This window comes from Carcharhinus amblyrhynchos, chromosome 1 (assembly GCF_965287045.1).
Source record: "Carcharhinus amblyrhynchos chromosome 1, sCarAmb.v2.hapA, whole genome shotgun sequence".
NCBI classification, from domain to species: Eukaryota; Metazoa; Chordata; class Chondrichthyes; order Carcharhiniformes; family Carcharhinidae; genus Carcharhinus; species Carcharhinus amblyrhynchos.
In genome coordinates, this window is record NC_137324.1 from 108,600,728 (window position 1) to 108,619,983 (window position 19,256).

General features: G+C 41.9%; 1 protein-coding gene and 1 long non-coding RNA gene across 5 annotated transcripts in view; one reads left to right on the plus strand and one right to left on the minus strand.

Annotated features, from left to right (window-relative positions):
• LOC145344020 (uncharacterized) overlaps nt 1-19,256 on the minus strand; it is a 45,678-nt gene that overhangs the window by 8,076 nt on the left and 18,346 nt on the right. The gene's annotated exons all lie outside the window — the stretch shown is intronic.
• Nucleotides 4,305-19,256, plus strand: part of LOC145344011 (coiled-coil domain-containing protein 158-like) — a 134,477-nt gene continuing 119,525 nt past the window's right edge. For all 4 annotated transcript variants that reach the window (XR_013886827.1, XM_080190675.1, XM_080190685.1 and 1 more), the window contains exon 1: nt 4,305-4,837. Coding sequence is in view for 3 of the 4 variants with exons in the window: in XM_080190675.1 (XP_080046801.1) it covers nt 4,714-4,837 (124 nt within the window). In the remaining variant the exon portion in view is untranslated. The remainder of the gene's footprint in view (nt 4,838-19,256) is intronic.

The following is a 19,256-nucleotide window of genomic DNA, read 5'->3' on the forward strand; positions in this document are numbered from 1 at the left end:
TTTTTTCACCCAAAGGATGGTTGGATTCTGAAACAAACATCCTGAGAGGGTGGTGGAGGTAGGTTTGATTGAGATATCCAAAAGGGATTTCTACGTGAAAAGAAAGAATGGGCAAGGTTATAGAGATAAGGCAGAGGAGTGAGATTAGATAAAAATGCTCTTGCAGAGAGGCAGTGAGAACTTGACGGGCTGATTGGCCTCCTTCTGGACCGTTGTGAATTCCAGTTCATAATTCCCTTGTTTTAGAATGTAATTCCAGTTTTCAGAATCAAAGTTTTAATTCCATAAATTGGGGGGCAACCCTGATGTAAATACAACTCAAACAAATCTGGGTTTATTACACTTAAATGGTAACTTCTGTTTGTCTTGCAAAGTCAGTGGTAGAGGTGTAGACTTCAAATAATAAATTATCCACTCTGAGCTTATAAGGGAGCAATTAAACATTTTAATAATTCATATAGATGCCAGATCAAAAGAAGGTAAGACCAGGTACAAACATGTTGTTAAGGAATAACGCCTACAATTTTGAAGAGGGTAATTACATCCATTAGCGATTTGACTTATTCATGTGGGTTACAGAATCAAAGAGATATGTTGAAGGTAAAATAACTTGTTTAATTGAACCATCCCAAAACATGCCACAATTCCATGGAGATAGTGGATCAGGGTGGAGCTTTGGTTAGAAGGTTATTTTCTTTAATTTTTTTCTGTGTGGTTGCTAACAGAAGCAGACAGTTTAGTTTTGGATTTTGTTGAGGAAAAGCCATGGGGAGATTTGCTTGCAGCTCGTGGAAGAAAGCTATAGTGGTCCACTAGGGCTCTTTGGCAGAAAGCAGTCAGCAGAGTTAGCCTGTAAGTTTGTGAGAAATAGTTGGATATATGCCAACAACTTCATACCTTTGAGTTGATACCAGGAAAAACAAATGAACTTTCAAGGTTTTAAAAGATAAAGGAACTCTTGGCTGTTGGGTGGGGGTGGGGAGGGAACAAAAGGTAGAACTGAGTTAATGGTATAAGTCTTTATAAGCTATAGTATTCAGTTAGTAGGCTTTGCTTTATTTAATTTCTCTTTATACATACAATAATGTTTGTTTTTGATTAAAGACATTAAATCTTGTAGCATCTTTGTGTTGGTTATTTGCAGGTTATTTGCAAGGCGTTAGGATTTTATCTTTAAATAATAACCATCCCTGACAGGATTGTAATGTTACAAAAATATAAACTGTTATTGTTGTTAACATAGACTTAACAATATTGACAAAAAAGAAAAGGGAAATGAAGAGAGTGTTTGTTTATGCTGGAAAGGGGAAAATGCAGCCCTATGGAAAAGAGCAGGGGAATGGGACTAATTAGATAGCTCTTTCAAAAAGCCAGGACAAGCATGGTAGGCTAAATAGCCTCCTTCAATGCTAAACAATTCCATAAATACATAAAAACACAACAGCACCTAATCTTTAGATTGTTTCTATGGTCAATATGTACTTAAATTCAGCAGAAAAATGTTGAAAGATAATAAAAGAGGACAATATTGTTCCAAGAACATACAGTTTTCCTGTACTCTCACACTATATCAACCAAGGTAATTGAAATGAATAGAAGGATTCAGCTTCTACTTGTAATGAATAGCTGCAATTCAACCTCCATTGATAGAGGGACAGAACACAGACCAGCGATGACAGTTCCCTTCTTGTTCTCACAACTACAGTGTTAGGGGGCGACCCTTGAAGCTACTGGCTCTGCATAGGTAAGGTTACTAGGCAACAGGAGAAGAACTTCTGGGTTCGATGGACTAATGAATTCCTAATTCTGCGAGCAGATAGAATGCTATTGGCCAATGTAAATAAAGTGTATTAACGTAATTGGGCCATCCAGCTTGGATGACAGGTTGGCCAAGAGCATCAAACCTTCAGAAATGTATATCTGTTGTACACATGTGATGTAAGGAATGAGAGAAGTTAGAATCCTCTGACCATCTCTCTCCCAATGCAATGGTCAAATAAAGAACATCTTTGACAACATACTGTCTTTCGCAAGTCTTTGTGTTTACTGAAATTAGCTGAATACAAGAGGACACCCCAAGGAAATCTCCTTAAGGTTACTGAATCAGCTCAATGGCAGAGAAGAAACACCATGAATGAGAATGAAATGAAATACAGAAAGAGAAAGGGAGGGAAAGAAAGATTAGATTGAGAGGCATCATTCTATACTAAGATTGGGTGACCAATAGTATTCTACAACTGTTTGTGCCATTGCTGTACTGGAAGAATTTTGGCCAAATTATAAATGCATCTTGCCTGGCCTTCAAGTCCAGCGTTTGGATTTAAACCCAGAGCCTTTGGCTCAGAGGGCAAGGATGCTACCCAATGCACCACTAGACCTTCATGGGGGGCACTGTGGTGGTTTGTACTGCTACCTTACAGCACCAAGGACCTGGGTTCGATTCCAGCACTGAATGACTGTGTGTGCGTGGGTTTCCTCAGGGCACTCCAGTTTCCTCTCACAGTCCAAAGATGTGCGGGTTAGGTGGATTGGCTGTGCTAAATTGCCCGTGGTGTCTCAAAATGCGCAGGTTGGGGGATCAGTTGGGTAAATACATGAGGTTACAGGGGCAGAGTGCGTGATGGACATGGGTAAGATACTCTATTGGAGAGTTGATGCAGACTTGATGGGCTGAATAGCCTGCTTCTGCACTGTTGGGATTCTATGATTCATTGAGAGACATTGCAGGAACATAAATCTTGGTTTATGTTACTGCAATGCTGTTATCAGCCTTGATCTTCTACAACGAGTTTAATTTGTAATTAATGTGTTAATTAATTAACAGCAAATTTTTGAAACTCACAAGTAGGTTAACATCATGATATTGATGAAACATGGTTAACAATGTAACAGTGATTGACAACTCACACCATTTCTGCTCTATGCCAAAACATGCAGCACAATTTACACATAACAACAAAATTTGCACTAGACTTGCTATTATTTTGGTGGAAAGCTATGGTTCAATAATGATTCAGATAAGGAATGTCAGGAAATTTCATCATGGTCCATGATGCAAATAATGCCTCAGTCAGCGGTGTCCTAAAGTTTAAAGTTTATTTATTAGTGTCACAAGTAGGCTTACATTAACACTGCAATGAAGTTACTGTGAAAAATCCCCAAGTCGCCGCACTCTGGCACCTGTTCAGGTACACTGAGGGAGAATTTAGCATGGCCAATGCACCTAACCAGCACGTCTTTCAGACTGTGGGAGAAAACTGGAACACCCAGAGGAAATCCACGCAGACATGGGGAGTGGGTGCAGACTCCAAACAGACAGTGACCCAAGCCAGGAATGACCCACTGCGCAGAGAGGCAGCAGTGCTAACCACTGTGCCACCTGCTGTCCTTCCACTCCCTGGAAAAAAATCCTGATCAGTGAAATGGATAACCTTTCTCCTGCTCCTTTGGGTTTCTGGAACTTGTCATCATTAGCGCCCATGATTCACCAATCTTCAGAACATCAACAAGCAAGTATTTAAATTCTTATTGCTTGTGATTGTTACAATTGGCACTCCAAATAGTTCTTCAAACTTGAATGACTTCACAGTCCAAAACATTAATGCTTCTTATGCCCAAATTTATTTTATTTATTAATTCACAGGATGGGGGCATTATTGATTTTGCCAGAATTTACTGGCCACCCTAATTGCTGTTGAGGTGGTGGTGGTGGGGAGCTGCCTTCTGAATCGTTGAATGGTTTCAAAAAGGAGATGGATAAATTTCTAATAAAAAAGGGTTAAGGGGATATGGAAACAGGTGGTGAGATGGATTTAAGACTAGGGAGAGATGAACCATGATCTGATTGAATAGCAGAGTAGGCTCAAAGGGCTGAATTTGCCTACTTCTGCTCCTAATGCCTATATTCTTGAAGTGTGGCCGTCCATATGGTGTTAGCGAGGGAGTTCCATGAGTTTGACCCAGTGACTGAAGGAATGGCAATACAGTCCCAAATCAGGATGGTGTGTGGCTCAGAGGGGAACTTGCAGGTGGTGGTATTCCAGCGCCTCTGTTGCCCCGGTCCTTCTAGGTGATAAGAGGTGCTGCCCAAAATGTCTAATGGAGTGGACAACAGGGGAGCAGACTGCATGTCCCCCTCCTCCCTCCCCCTTTTTGTGAGCAAGCCCTAGTTGGGGAGCAGGAGGCTCGTGTTGTGATAAAATGCCCAGTAATGCCCACATCGACACAGTCCATTGTGACTGCACAGGGGCAGTCCTTTGTGACCTCACAGAGCCGCAGGGAACTGGAACGGCGACTGCTAAGATATGGAGCGTTGGAAGCCTTCGAGCGTTCAGCCGCCTCATTTCCCGCTTTGCAGTCGGCTCCAGCGTAGCGGACAGCGTCAGCACTTTGGAACCACAGCCGAGGCTGGGCTGGGCTGGGCTGGGCTGGAGGCCGCTGAGCGCCCGTAGACTGAGGGAAAGGCTTCCTCTGTAACCAGGGCGACAGCTGGCGTTGAACCGAACTCTCACAGTGTGCGCGGCGGGCAGGATAACAATAGTTATATTTTTATTCTCTTATTTGGAATTTTTTTACCTGAACTCTTTTTATATATATATAAAAAATCGCAATAAAGGTCGATATATTTATTTAAATGTAAATGTTTATTTTTAAGTAAACAAACGTTAATGCCCAAAGGATTTATTTTTAAAAAACGAGTCGCTTGTATTAAAAATGTCCAACGTCTTTGAAACTGAAGCTGAGAAGAAGGCAGCGACCAATGGCAGCTTTACGAAAGGTGGATCACTGAGTTGTTCATCGCTTCTCGATGTTTCAGAACTATCCCCAGCTTTAGAGAGTGAGTATCGTGTGGTGAAATTTTCATTCATGCTGTGTTATGTAAACAGGGCTGGGCATGCAATCTAAGACAATGGTTCTGAACTGGGACACTTTGATGTGAATATTGAGTATCTGATTGAAGTTGAACATTACCAAGGTAGGATGGGGAGGACAAGCACTTCTCACCTTCAGCTAGGCCGCAGTTTTCCAAGCGTTCTTGCCGTCGTGGGAAGCTGGATGAGTGGTGCCATGGGTCAGAATAGAATTGAGGATGCAAAAGGAGTTAACGTTTATTTATTCGAGCCACAAATAGGCTTACATTAACATTACAATGAAGTTACTGTCAAAATCCCCTTGTCGCCACACTCCAGCACTATTTGGCCACACTGAGGGAAACTTTAGCATGGTCAATGCATCTAACCAACAAATCTTTTGGATTGTGGGAGGAAATCAGAGCACCTGGAGGAAACCCATGGAGGACGTGCAGACTCTGTACAGACAGTGACCCAAGCTGGAAATTGAACCCAGGTCTCTGGCTCTATGAGGCAGCAGAGCTAACCACTATGCCACCATATCACCCAAAGAATGTGGCATAAGTCTACAGGTCGCAGTTTCCACTGAGTGCTTTTGTTTTTCATCACCTCCCAGCAACCAAATAATTGAAACAAAATGTTGTGTTTTAAATTTATTCCTTCATGGTAATGTGGGCATTGTTGGCTAGACCAACATTTATGGCCCATCCCTAATTGCCTTTGAGGAGGTGGTGGTGGGGAACTATTGATAACTATTGTAATAATAAGTAGATTTAACTGAACAAGTCAAAATTGGTTTTGCTTTTACTGACAATTCACCGACAATTCCAGTCTTTGTGTCTTTGAGATGAGATGATAATCCTGTCGAACTACTGGAGCAACTTGATTATATGACAGACAATGCAGATTTGCCAAAGGCAAATTGTGTCTGACTAAACTGGTTCTCTTTATGGAAGTAGCAGAGAGGATTGATGAAGGTGTTGCGGTAGGTGGATTTCCTGACGTTCAAAAGGCACTGGATGATGTCCCATATCATGGCTTATTTGGAAAATAGTAACACATTGCATTAAAGTGACAGTGATTAATTGGGTACACTGGTTGTGTGAAAGAAGGTAAAAGAGTAATGGTGGATAGATGCTTTTCTGACTGGAGAGAAGTATACAGTAATGCCTGCCAGAGGTCAATATTGGGGCCACTGCTTTTCTTGTTATATTTAAATTAATTGGACTTACGTATAAGACTTGTGATAAAAGTAAATTACTGCGGATGCTGAAATCTGAACCAAATGGGGCATGTGGCACAGTGGTTAGCACTGCTGCCTCACAGTGCCAGGGACCTGGGTTCGATTCCTGGCTTGGGTTACTGTCTGTATGGAGTTCTCCCTGTTCCTCCGGGTGCTCTGGTTTCCTCCCACATTCTGAAACACGTGCTGGTTGGGTGCATTGACCTGAACAGGCACCAGACTGTAGCGACTAGGGGAATTTCACAGTAACTTAGTTTTAGTGTTAATGTAAAGCTTACTTGTGACTAATAAATAAGCTTTAAACAAATACAGAAAATGCTGTGACAGCATCTGTGGAGAGAACAGCTAACGTTTCGAGTTTAGATGTTTTTGAGACAGGAGCAATCAGAGTGGGAAATAAGGAAATAACAGAAACATTTACAAAAGAATGTTCTAGTTGAGGATCAAGAGCCTCAGGACATTCCTGGGAATTAATAGATTCTTATGGGCTGTCCAACATATTTTATGGCTCAACTGTCTCTTACGTTGGAGCTACTGGGGATCTTCCGTTAGTGTCTGTAAAGGCTGTTGTATGTTTATTGATGTCTCTTTTTTGCATCCACAGGCGATTGGGTCCACCTTGTTGGCCAACAAGGGGCATACACATGGTGGGTCGTGCAAGGGCTGCTCTTGGATGTTGCTTCGAGAGTTGCGTAGTGCTTCACGTCGTTAGTGTATGCTTAAACTGGACCAATTGACGGGCAACACGACAGCTCAGTGACTAACGCTGTTTGCTGTGCAGTTACAGGGACCCGGGTTGGATCTCCGACTTGGGTCGGTGTCTGTGGGAGTTTGCACATTCTCCCTGTGCTTGCGTGGGTTTTCTCCGGGTGCTCCGGTTTCCTCCCACACCCCAAAAACGTGCTTTTAGGCTGATTGGTGTTAATAAATTGTCCCTAAATTGGATCTCCGTTAATCTGGCGCACATATAATTCTCTAAATTTGCACCCCTCTATTGTGGAGTCCACGAGATGTAGACAAAAGTTGTAGGTAGAAGAAGGATTAGAATGAGGCACTCACTGAGTGTTAAAATGGGCGGCACGGGCTTGTAGGGCTGAAGGGCCTGTTTCTTGTGTTGTGTTTGTTCTTTAATAAAACAAATAGAAGATACATTCAGAAATAGTGTGGAACCAAAGATCTCATGAAAATGAGGAATTTGGAGAAAACAGAAAATGCTGGATAAACTCAGCAGATTTGGAAACATCTGTACAGAGAGAAACTGTCAATCCTAATGTGCTTGGCCGGAATATTATTAAGGCATGTGGAGAAATAACTAATGCCTGTACAACAGCATCTTGGGTACAACCATCAAGGGAAGCCTAAAGATTTTAACAGATTAGATGTGACAAAAGAAGTCTGGTCCCATCATACAATTTGTACGAGATCAAAATATGCAGGCCTGTCATGAAATATAGCAGGAGCAGTGGCTTTATTCAGTTGCATTGGTTTGATTCTGGGGTCTGAAACAAATCAATGGCTTGGAATTTGAAGTGTTCCAACAAATAAGAGTTGCACTAAAAATATCGTAAAGAATAATTAAAAATATGCACGATGCATCAGTAGGCATCGTGTATGAGGCATTGTTTACTAAATTTTATTGCTCAATTATTTTAAAGTTTAAAAGGCATAATATTGTAGAGCGTACAATTAATGCTAAAGAATGCGCAAGGCGAGAGAATTGAGACAAAGTGAGGTTACATTCTCCATGGAATATGTAAACAGCCTTTTAAATATAATGGGTGCAAATGTAATGGGACCATTGCTGGCAAGGAATACCCCAGTGTGTAGATACAAAATGAGCTTTGCATTAGCTATTTGAATACAGGGATACAAACTTCAGTGAAAAGCATATAAGTGTAGTTAAACCCATGCTTTAACATAGTGCTTAAACCTATGCTTTAACATAGTGGGTAGAATTTCTTCTAGAAAATCAATCAGGTTAGAAACCTTGCATTTCAGCTAGTCAAGTAACCAGAGAAGCAGTGTACATCAAACAGCTCTGCACTATTCGTGGAGCGATTTATTGAAGCATGGAACCAAATGTTGCACCCATATGCTGAATAGAACTCCTGTGGCTAGAATCACAAGTGAAATGTATCCTGTACAGAGAAGCTGGTGACACCATTTTCAGAGCAGGTGGTCAGGAAGGCTAATGGGATGCTGGCCTTCATAGCGAGGGGGATTGAAAATAAAAGTAGGGAGGTCTTGCTGCGGCTATATAGGGCATTGGTGAGGCCACAGCTGGAGTACTGTGTGCAGTTTTGGTCGCCGCACTTACGCGAGGATATTTTGGCCTTGGAGGGAGTGCAGAGGAGGTTTACTAGGCTGATACCAGAGTTGAGGGGGTTGAGCTATGAGGAGAGGCTGAATAAACTAGGCTTGTACTCGTTAGAGTTTAGAAGAATGAGGGGAGATCTCATTGAGACATATAAGATGATGAATGGGATGGATAGGATAGAGGTGGAGAGACTCTTCCCGCTCAGAAAGGACAGTAGGACTAGGGGGCACAGCCTCAAGATAAAGGGGGGGCGGTTTAGAACGGAGTTGAGGAGGAACTTCTTCACTCAAAGGGTGGTGAATCTCTGGAATTCTCTGCCCGTTGAGGTGGTGGAGGCTGCCTTGTTAAATATTTTTAAGACGCGGGTTGATGGGTTTTTGATAAGCGAGGGGATTAAGGGTTATGGGGAGAGGGCGGGAATGTGGAACTGAGACATGACAGATCAGCCATGATCTTGTTGAATGGCGGGGCAGGCTCGAAGGGCTAGATGGCCTACTCCTGCTCCTATTTCTTATGTTCTTATATTATTTGCTTGTTGAATAGACCATTGTTGATTACAGCAGCTTGTCAGGGAAGACAGAAATTTGGTGGAATGCGTCTCACTTTGCAGGATGACTTGACCTAATTGGTAGAATGCACTGAGGAAAACCTGGGACGTGTGTGGCTTTGCCAGAACTTCTGCTAAAATTGTAATCCGAACCACTGCAAGTACCAAATGAACCAAATGTTGGTTCTACTGTTGGTCAACAACATAAACTATCGGCCTACAGGAAGGTTCTTTATAAGGCAGTGAGCAAATATGACGACGAGTTGCATAGTTGAAGTACTGTTCTGGTGGCATAAAAGTAAGATTTATCATGTTTAAAATGTTAAAATTGTATGTAATTATGAAGGGAATATCCATGTGGTATCTGTGGATGAGATGTTTTAATGTAACTAATAGTAATGCAACTATTAGTGTAATGCATTGAAAATTGTATTGTGTATTTTGCCCACTTGTGGCTAGGAAACAGAAGGCATCTGCTAGCCAGAGAATACATATTAAAGGATTCCTAGTTAACAGCTTATGTGTTCTAACTTTAATTTTAAATATCTCTGGCTGTCTATATAACTATTTCTGCCCCAAGAATTTCACAAATACCATTGTATTAGTTTAAATGTTTATTTTTCACGTGCCTCTGCAGTTTTAATTGATGTGTGCTATTTAGAACATAGAAAAACTACAGCACAAACAGGCCCTTCGGCCCACAAGTTGCGTTGATGATATCCATACCTACTAGGGTTACCTATAACCCTCAATTCTATTAAGCCCCATGTACTCATCCAGAAGTCTCTTGAAAGACCCTATCGAATTTGCTTCACCACCACTGACGGCAGCTGATTCCCCTGAGTGAAAAACTTACCCCTAATATCTCCTCTGTGTCTACTCCCCAGCACCTTAAACCTGTGTCCTCTCATAGCAACCATTCTGGCCCTGGGAAAAAGCCTCTGAAATCCACCCAATCTATATCTTGTTTCATTTTTGAGTTCAAATGAAAATTCAGTAATTGAGCAAGTTATTTATTCTGTCAAATGCATGTATTGTGGACTACATTTTGCATATTACAAATAAGTTGATGGTCAAATAATAGTAAGAATAGATTTCTTGAGATATGGGCTTTGCTGGCAGTTATTCCCTGTAGTTGCCCCAAGATTGTGGTGGTGATTTGCCTTGTTGAACAACTGTCCCTATCTACTTCAAGAAGACGACCATCATCCCTGTACCAAAGAAAAGCCAGGCAGTGTGCCTTAATGACTATCGCGTGGTGGCTCTGACATCCATCATTATAAAGTGGTTTGAAAGGTTAGTCACGTCACCAATCAATTCTGGCCTCCCAGATTGCTCAGATCCACTACAGTTCGGCTATTGCTGCAACAGGTCCACAGTAAACATCATCTTCGTGGCCTTACACTCAACACCTTGATAACAAAGACACCTATGTCAGACTCCTATTTATTGACTACGATTCAGCTTCAACGCCATTATTCCTATAAAACCCATGTCCAACTTCCGTGGTCTAGGGTTCGGCTCCTCCTTCTGCAACTGGATCCTAGACTTCCTTACCGACAGACCTCAATCAGTAAGGATAGGCAACATCATCTCCTCCACGATTATCCTAAATACCGGTGCCCCACAAGGCTGTGTCCTCAGCCTCTTATTATACTCCTTGTACACCTGTGACTGTGTTGCCAAATTCTCCATCAACTCGATTTTCACTCGCCCCGTTTAATTTTTTGACCGACAGATCTTTAATTGTTATGAGGCAAGACTTCCACCCTGTTCCAGGAGAAAGAGCTTTGAGCCAATTAGAGGCTGGTAGCTCTGCAATACTGGTAGTGCCATCAGGAGCAGTGACCTCTGCTGCGATGAGGACATTGAGGAGACAAAGTGATGGACCAAACCTCCAGATAAGTCTTGGATTTCGCCAGGACCAGGCTGACAGGCCCTGATGAGGGTGGTGGGTTTGTATGTTGGAGGGGTTCCTGAATGGTACTGGAGGCCTGGAGAGAAAGCACTCTCCCATCTCGGTAGCTAGCAACTTGCAGGGTCATACGTGTCGAGCTGCATGTTAGGCTGTTGTAAAGTGAAAGGTGGGTAGATGTGCCCTGACTAACTTTGACTAGTTTGTAGTAACCCTTTATAACTTAGACAGGTTAGGCGGTGAGATAGACAAAGGGGACAAGAATCAGGTGAAGTTCCAACACAACCTTATTGAACACTATCAAGGAAAAACAATATTGATCAAACTCTACTATCTTACTTTAATTAAACTCCAACAATCTTACCATAGGACTCTTCTGTAAACAGTCTCAAATCTACACTATTTTCTCCTGACACGTGCTTCTGAGGATTCGTTACACCCTGTCCACAAGCCCCTATCACTGTATTGGAACTGTTTGTCTGAAAAGATTGGTAATGCCCATTCAATAAGACTGGGACAGACTGTTCCTTGGTCTTTGAGGATTGGCTGATGTTTGAGTTTGTGCAGTCATCGATTTAGGCTTCGTCTGTCATCTAGGGCTGGTTCTGGTCTTTGGGTCATCTCACCAGGTTGTCAGTCTGATAACGCTGTCCCTGAGGTACAAGGAGCTGGAGATGCTGTGCAGCTTGGCTTGGTCGAAGGTGCTCTCAGGAGATGTCATTGAAGAAGGCGCAAAAACAGAGCCAGGCTCCAGGTTGCCCCCTCCATCCTCCTCTTCACACCCTTCTCAAAGATTCTATGGCCTGTGTCAAATATTAGTATTGGGTGGGGGCAGGAAGATCCAATGAGGCGACTGCTTTCCATATTTGGAGGTCACAGAGCATGGTTTTGGATCTTCAATGGTCAAGTCCTGTCCTTGTCATGTTATGCTGCTGGCCTCCTACCGAGCTGGGTGCCACCAAGTGTAGCAGGTTCACTGGAGATGTAAATAATGTGACCATTAGCACCTGGCCAGGCAGTTCCAGGCCTGTCTGGTTTTGACGGAGAGTTGATTGTCCAAGGCCTGGCTGCGTGAATACAGTCTATTCCATCTCTGCAGTTTGCAAATTGCAAAGTCTGGCTAGGTTTAAACTTGGCCTCCACATTTTGAGTTTTTATCCACGCTTATGAAAAACTACCAATATTTCTGTCACAATCCTGGATGTCTTGGGTCACCTAACCACAATGTGCAGGCCTCTCCTGTTGCCCATTAAATCTGAGCAGAACAGGATGAAGCCCACATGTGACCTGCTGATTATTTCTACCATTTTCCATTTCTAGCACAGCGCTGATAATTGGTGTAAACAGACAGATAAGAATGTAAGAAATAGGATCATGAGGAGACCAGATGGTGCGTTGAGCCTGCTGCACCATTCAATATGGTCGCGGCTGATCTTGGATATATTTCCATTATTCCACCTGCTTCCCATATCCCTTAATTCCCTGAGAGGCCAAACATCTGTTCATCCCAGCCTTAACTGTATCTAGCAATGGGGAATCCAAAGCTCTCTGGGGTAGAGAATTCCAAAGATTCATAACTCTGAGTGAAGAATTGTCTCTTCATCTCAATTCTAAATAATTAGCCCCTTGTCCTGAGACTGTCCCCTCGTTTTAAGTTCACAACCAATGAAAACTATCTCTCTGCACCTACTCTATCAAGCCCATTCAAAATCTTGCAGGTTTCAATGAGATCGCTTTTCATTCTTCAAAACACCAGGCAATATGAGCACAATTTACACAGCCTCTCATCATAGGGCAATCCCTTCATCCATGGACTAATTTAGTGAACTTTTGCTATGCCGCCTCCAATGCAAGTATATTCTTTCTCAAACATGGAGACCAAAACTGCGCACAGTACTGATATGTTCTCGTCAAAACCTTATACTACTGTAGCAAGACTTCTAATTTTTGTATTCCAATTCCCTTAAAGTCTAACATGCCATATGCCTTCCTAATTGCTTGCTGCACTTTCTGCATTCCTTATACCAGCACACCCTCTTTGGACATCAACATTAAGTTTCCCACCTTTTTGAAACAAAAATTCTGCTGACCAAAATAAATAACTTCACATTTCCCTATATTATACTCCATCTGCCATCTTGTTGTCTACTCGCCTTACCTGTCTATATCTCTTTGCAGCCTCTCTGGGTGGGATTTCTGGCCTTTGCGAGCAACAGGATCTTCTGAACCCACGAAAGGTGACCAACCCCCTCATGACAGGTTCCCTGGTAGTGAGGCGGGTGAGCTATACAAAATGCCACAGACTTTGACAGGACCAGGAGATCTCGCTGATTTCCGAGCCACATCTGCTACTTTAAAACACACCATGAATTTGTCTATCGTATTGCAGGCACTTTGTGCATTCAGCTAAAGAAACTTTAATTTCATTATTTTACTTCTGTTCCCTGCAATGACCTTGTTCATAGTTGTATATTTTTTGTTAAACTCTGTCCCTTTCTGCCCCACACTGCTTGGCTTTCTGTATGTCACTATATTATTTCAATACCTTGACTTTCTCTTTGAACTTCCAAGTCTCCCTTTCCCCCATCCACTCTGTTAGTTTAAAGTGCTTTCCTCTAGTTATACAATTGGCTTGGACATTGTTCCCAGCTCAGTTCAAGTTGAGCGCATTCCAGTGGAATAGCTCACTCTTCCCTGACTGCTAATGCCAGTGCACTATGAAGCAAAACCCTTCTTTCTGCACTGTTCTTTCAGCCATGCATTTAATTCATTGATCTTTAATAGTGTGCCAATTAGCTCACAATTCAGGTAACAGTCCAGAGATGATTACCTTTGATGTTCTCAGTTTTAATATGGACCCTATCTCCTCAAATTCTCTTTGCAGAACACTATTCTGGATTCTATCTATGTTGTTTGTTCCCACATGGACCCTCATACTTCAAGTTTCTCTCCAACTGTGAGGAAATGTCGTTAACACAGGCATTGGGCACATTGCACAATCTTCGGAGGTCCCTGTCACAGCTGAGGAGACAGTTTCTATGTCCCCGATCGTTTCGTCCCCTATCACACCACATTCCTCTTCACTCTACCACTTGAATGGCATCCTTCACCATAGTCAGTCCGTTTATTCACCTTGCAGTCCTTCTCTTATCCACAGGGTAACAAGCATTTGATACCTGTTGGATAAAGTCAGGGGCTAAGGGGTCTCCATCACTACATGCTGATCCCCCACTCCCACCTGACCTGCAACCACATCTTCCAGTCTCTGACTATTGACCAAATCTAAAGTCCTGCCTTTCCTAAGGGATGTGACCACCTCCTTAAGTGCATAGCTAACTGTTTCCCTCCCTGATGCATCACAGGTTCTGCAGCTCTGACTCTAAATCAATAACTCAGAGTCCTCAAGCTGCAGACGTTTACTGCAGCCGTATTTGCCTTGGATCACACTGGTGTCCAGAAACTATCACGTTTCATAGCCATAACACATCACCTACCCTCCCATCTTAATTCTGTGTTCATTAGTTAATTAAGTACTTTTCCTTAATTAATTTATAATTAACAAATCCCACCTCTCCTAATAAACTTCACTACTGCAAGTACAATGTAATGCTACTAATAAAATCTTACAATTATTAATAAATAACACACTTTAAAAGATACAGAAACAAAACACTCACCAACCAATCACTTATCTGTTTTCCTGTGACTGCATACTTTGATAATTTTCCAAATGTGGGTGTTCCATACACTGATCCACCCCCCACCCCCTGCTCCACCCTCTGCTCCCTCAAGACCTGTCTACCATCTACAAGGCACAAGTCAAGAGTGTGATAGAATACTCTCTCCAATTGTCTGGATGAATGCAGCTCCAACAGGTCTCAAGAAGCTCAACCTCATCCAGGACAACAGCCGGTTTGGTTGGCACCCCATCCACCACAATAAACATTCACTCCCTCCACCATGGACGCACAGTGGCAGCAGTGTGAACCATTTATCAGATGCTATCAAACAGTGCGACTGGAATCTTGTGCTGTTCACGCTGGCAGGATTTTCCCATCCCACTGCAGTGAACAGAAATTTGGGTGGCCGCTAAATTCTCTGACCTTGCTCCAGCGGAGAGTAGCGTGAACGGGCGGTAAGATAGTGCCCACAATTTTTCTGATTTCCTCAGGCACTGTATCCTGTCCTGAATATTCTTTCTATAACTCCAATCGGAGTATTCTCCCCACCAACTCTAAAGTCCTGCCTTTCCTAAGGGATGTGACCACCTCCTTAAGTGCATAGCTAACTGTTTCCCTCCCTGATGCATCACAGGTTCTGCAGCTCAGACTCCAAATCAATGACTCAGAGTCCTCGAGCTCCCCAAATTGCAGAGCTTTTAATTGCTTTTGTTTTACTCTTTTTAAAATTTCCTTCTTAAATATGCCTATGCAGCAATGTACCAAGGCTCCTTTGACAGCACATTTCAAACCTGCAATCTCTACCACCTAGAAGGACAAGGACAGCAGCTGTATGGAAGCACCAGCACCTGCGAATTCCCCTCCAAGTCGCATAACATCCCGACTTAGGGATATATCGCTATTCCTTTGCTGTGGCTGGGTAAAAATCCTGGAATTCCCTCCCTAATGGCACTATGGGTGTACCTACAACATACAGATTGCAATGGTTCAAGAAGGCAGCTCACCATCATCTTCTCAAGGGCAATAAATGCTGGTCTAGCCAGTGATAGCCATACCCCATGAGTTAATATACAAAAACAAAAGAGCAACTTTTATATAGGAGTGGGCTCTCTTCTATTTGATTCTTCTATCTTATGGCATGGCAAGTTTGAATTGTGGGGAACTGAAACCCAAACCGACATTGTCCCACTGTGCCAGCGTTCATTAGAGGTGTGGCAGGAGTAAGTGAAATTTAGAGGCATGGAACAGAGATGGAAAGACAGCACAAGTGTGACATGTACATGCTGAGGGAAGGGCAAATTTAAGATAAAATTGATTAGCAAAATCATGATTTCCATAAATGTATAAATCATAAATTCCCAACTGCAAAATAATGTTCTTGTTTATGTTGCTGTGAATCATAAACTGATTATTCTTTGTTAATTATGTCATAATACCCCATCACAACACTGTCATTGCAATATCTCTCTAAGCTTTTTCCACTTTTGTCCAGCTGTGGCGGTAAGAATATCTCTCTTTGATTTTTAATTTTGTTTCAATATATATGTAATGAAAAGAGTAGAGGACTTCAGCTAATTACTAATTAATGTCATTTGAAGCTCTTTATTTTTAAGTTATGCCCTTGCTATTTACTCTCTGTCCATACACATGGGTCTGGATATATCTTAATTTCTTAAATACTCCCTCACTTAAGTTTTAAAAGTAATTTTATTGAAATATTGAAGTCAATTGAGAAAATGTGACTTCACCTCATTTGATATAATCTCATTCTGGAAGAGAACTGTAAACATTATTACATTATTTTGAAGCTAGGCTTTTTTCTTAACATTGCATATTTGCCTTAATTAATTATGATGTGGAGTTCCAGTGTTGGATTGGGGTGGGCACGGTAAGAAGTCTCACAACACTACGTTAAAGTCAAACAAAATAAACCAAATAAATCTTTTGGACTTTAACTTAGTGTTGTGAGACTTCTTACTTAATTAATTAGTACGCAATACCACATAATGAGATTTCACTTTACTTTTACTGAAGCTGTCGTCATTTGCAGACTTTTTAAAATATGTTTTTGTAGTCTGTGCAGTACAACGGATTCTATGTGGTCTGTGGGAGAAATTGGTTTTGTTGGCTTTTTTCTTGTATGTTTGCTCATGATGCAATTTTGAAGCAGATCCTGATCCTATTCCATCAAAGTCATAGGCCGGAATTCTCATGCTGTGCCAGGAGAGAGGAAGGAGAATTTGGCGCTTAGCCAAATCTCCATTCACAGCGGCGAGAAAGGAGAATCCCACTGGCGTGAATGGCTGGAGAATTCCAGCCATTATTTCTGGTGCTGTTCACAGCTTTCCTATGCTCTTTCTTTGTAATTCTCTCAAGCGCTATATATTGGCTTAAATGTTCTTTAACCCTGACCTGAATATTCCCTGTTCTTTGTCCCAATATTAATTACAGAGCTTTTAACTGCTTCCGACGTACTCTTCAGAACTTTCTTCCTAAATGTGTCTTTTCTTTTCCCCTCTACCTTTCTCATTTTTTTCAATCTCTACACAATACTCAACTCTTAGTAATCCTTTTTGTCCATGGCACAAACAACTCTCTTCTACTTCCACAGCATCCACCTCCATCCCATTTCTCCATTATGCCTTGAAGCCCCGGTCCCTCAAAGTTGATTATTCCAATATCCTTCTTGCAAGTTCCCTAGCATCAATCTGCCACATGTTTAAATTCATCTGAAAAACCACATTTAATTTCCTTATCCATAGTAAACCCCTTTTGCTATCAACCAACTCCCTTCCAAAGTCAGTGACTGTACACCCCGACAATTGATTTGACACTCACCCACCTTCCATTGTCTCCTCCTATGTTACATTTTTAAAAATGATTTTATGAGATGTGGGCATTGCTGTCCAGACCAGCATTTATTGTCCATCACTGTTTGCCTTTGAGAAGTTGGTGGTCAGATGCCTTCTTGAACCGTTGCTGTCCCTGTAGTATTGAAACACCCTCAGTACTGTCAGGGAGGGAATTCCAGGATTTTGACCCAGTGACAGTGAAGGATTGGCAATATTTCTGCGTGCACCTTTGATTCTTAGATGTATTGGCCTCTCTAGCATTAGCAGCTGCTTATTCAGCCACTGTGATCCTGTTTTTTGGAATTTTCTTTGTGTTCCCTTCCCTACTCTTGAAAGTTTCCTCAAAACTTCCTTCTTTAACAGCATTTTCAGTTCCACATCTGAGACTCTCTGTTCCTTTTTTTTTTAACTGCATCCCCTTTTTTCCTTCATTGTAAAAGACTGAGTTCTCTTCTGGTCTTGACTGCCATATAAATGCAAGTTCGTATGGATGTGATTGTAGTTGGTGTAATGATAAAATTAGGAAATTAATACTTGGACCATTTCATCTAAAATTGGATTTATTTTCATTTTCAGTATCAAAAACTTGTAATGTTCTGTACTGTGTTGCTGTTATTTTGTAATGCTTTGAATATTGGAAGTGCAAAAGTTATGACACCCAAACCAACAAATGGTAAATCTACAAGTCTAAGTACAAAGATGGCCTGACCTGTTGTCTGCTAAGACAGTGAATAACGTTTAGCTGATTTGGTAGTGGAGTGAAATCATCTTTTAGATTTATACTGACATTGATGTGACTTCATCAAAATGTTCCTCTCCTTTCAACAATATCCTTGCACTGTCGTAGTTTCCATTAATGGAAAAAGTGTTGTCAACTGTTGTCGTTGATGAGCAACCTCTTGTGGCAGAATTCAAAGGAAAACATTGTATTTTCATTACTTATTTCTGTGCTTTCTAATTAGTCATTCAGATCAGATGGGCAGCACGGTAGCACAGTGGTTAGCACTGCTGCTTCATAGCTCCAGGGACCTGGGTTCGATTCCCGGCTTGGGTCACTGTATGTGTGGAGTTTGCACATTCTCCTTGTGTCTGCATGGGTTTCCTCTGGGTGCTCCGGTTTCCTCCCACAATCCAGAGATGTGCAGGTTAGGTTGATTGGCCATGCTAAAATTGCCTCTTAGTGTCCTGAGATGTGTAGGTTAGAGGGATTAGTGGGTAAAATATGTCGGGATATGGGGGTAGGGCCTGGATGGGATTGTGGTCGGTGCAGACTCAGTGGGCTGAATGGCCTCTTTCTGCACTGTAGGGATTCTATGGATCAGATGCAATATTGACTAAAGAGTTTGAGATCTTGGGGAAATTCATTATCCAGCTTCACTTAATTCTGACGAAGGGTCATTCCGACTCGAAATGTTAACTCTGTTCTCCCTCCACAGATGCTGTCAGACCTGCTGAATTTCTCCAGCATTTTCTGTTTATGTTTCAGATTCCAGCATCTGCAGTATTTTGTCTTTATTTCACTGTTAACTTGTTTACTTGCAAAATGGCAATATCTATTTAATATGAATATTAACTTAATGGCTGGAATTCTTCTGTGGGTTTCCCATCAGTGTGGGATGATGTCAATGGGAATTCCCATTGACAATGGCAAGACCAGAGAATCCTGCCACTAGCAAACAATACACTAACTCCCACAGGCAGAAAGCACACAGCTGAGAGGCCAGAGAACCTCACCCAACATGATATAGAATGTGTTACAAAAATCTATTGCCATACTCGTGCTGTCAACTGCTAGTTAAATCACATGGAAGAAAGCATTTTACTACTGTGCTACTATCGAAATGTTTCAATT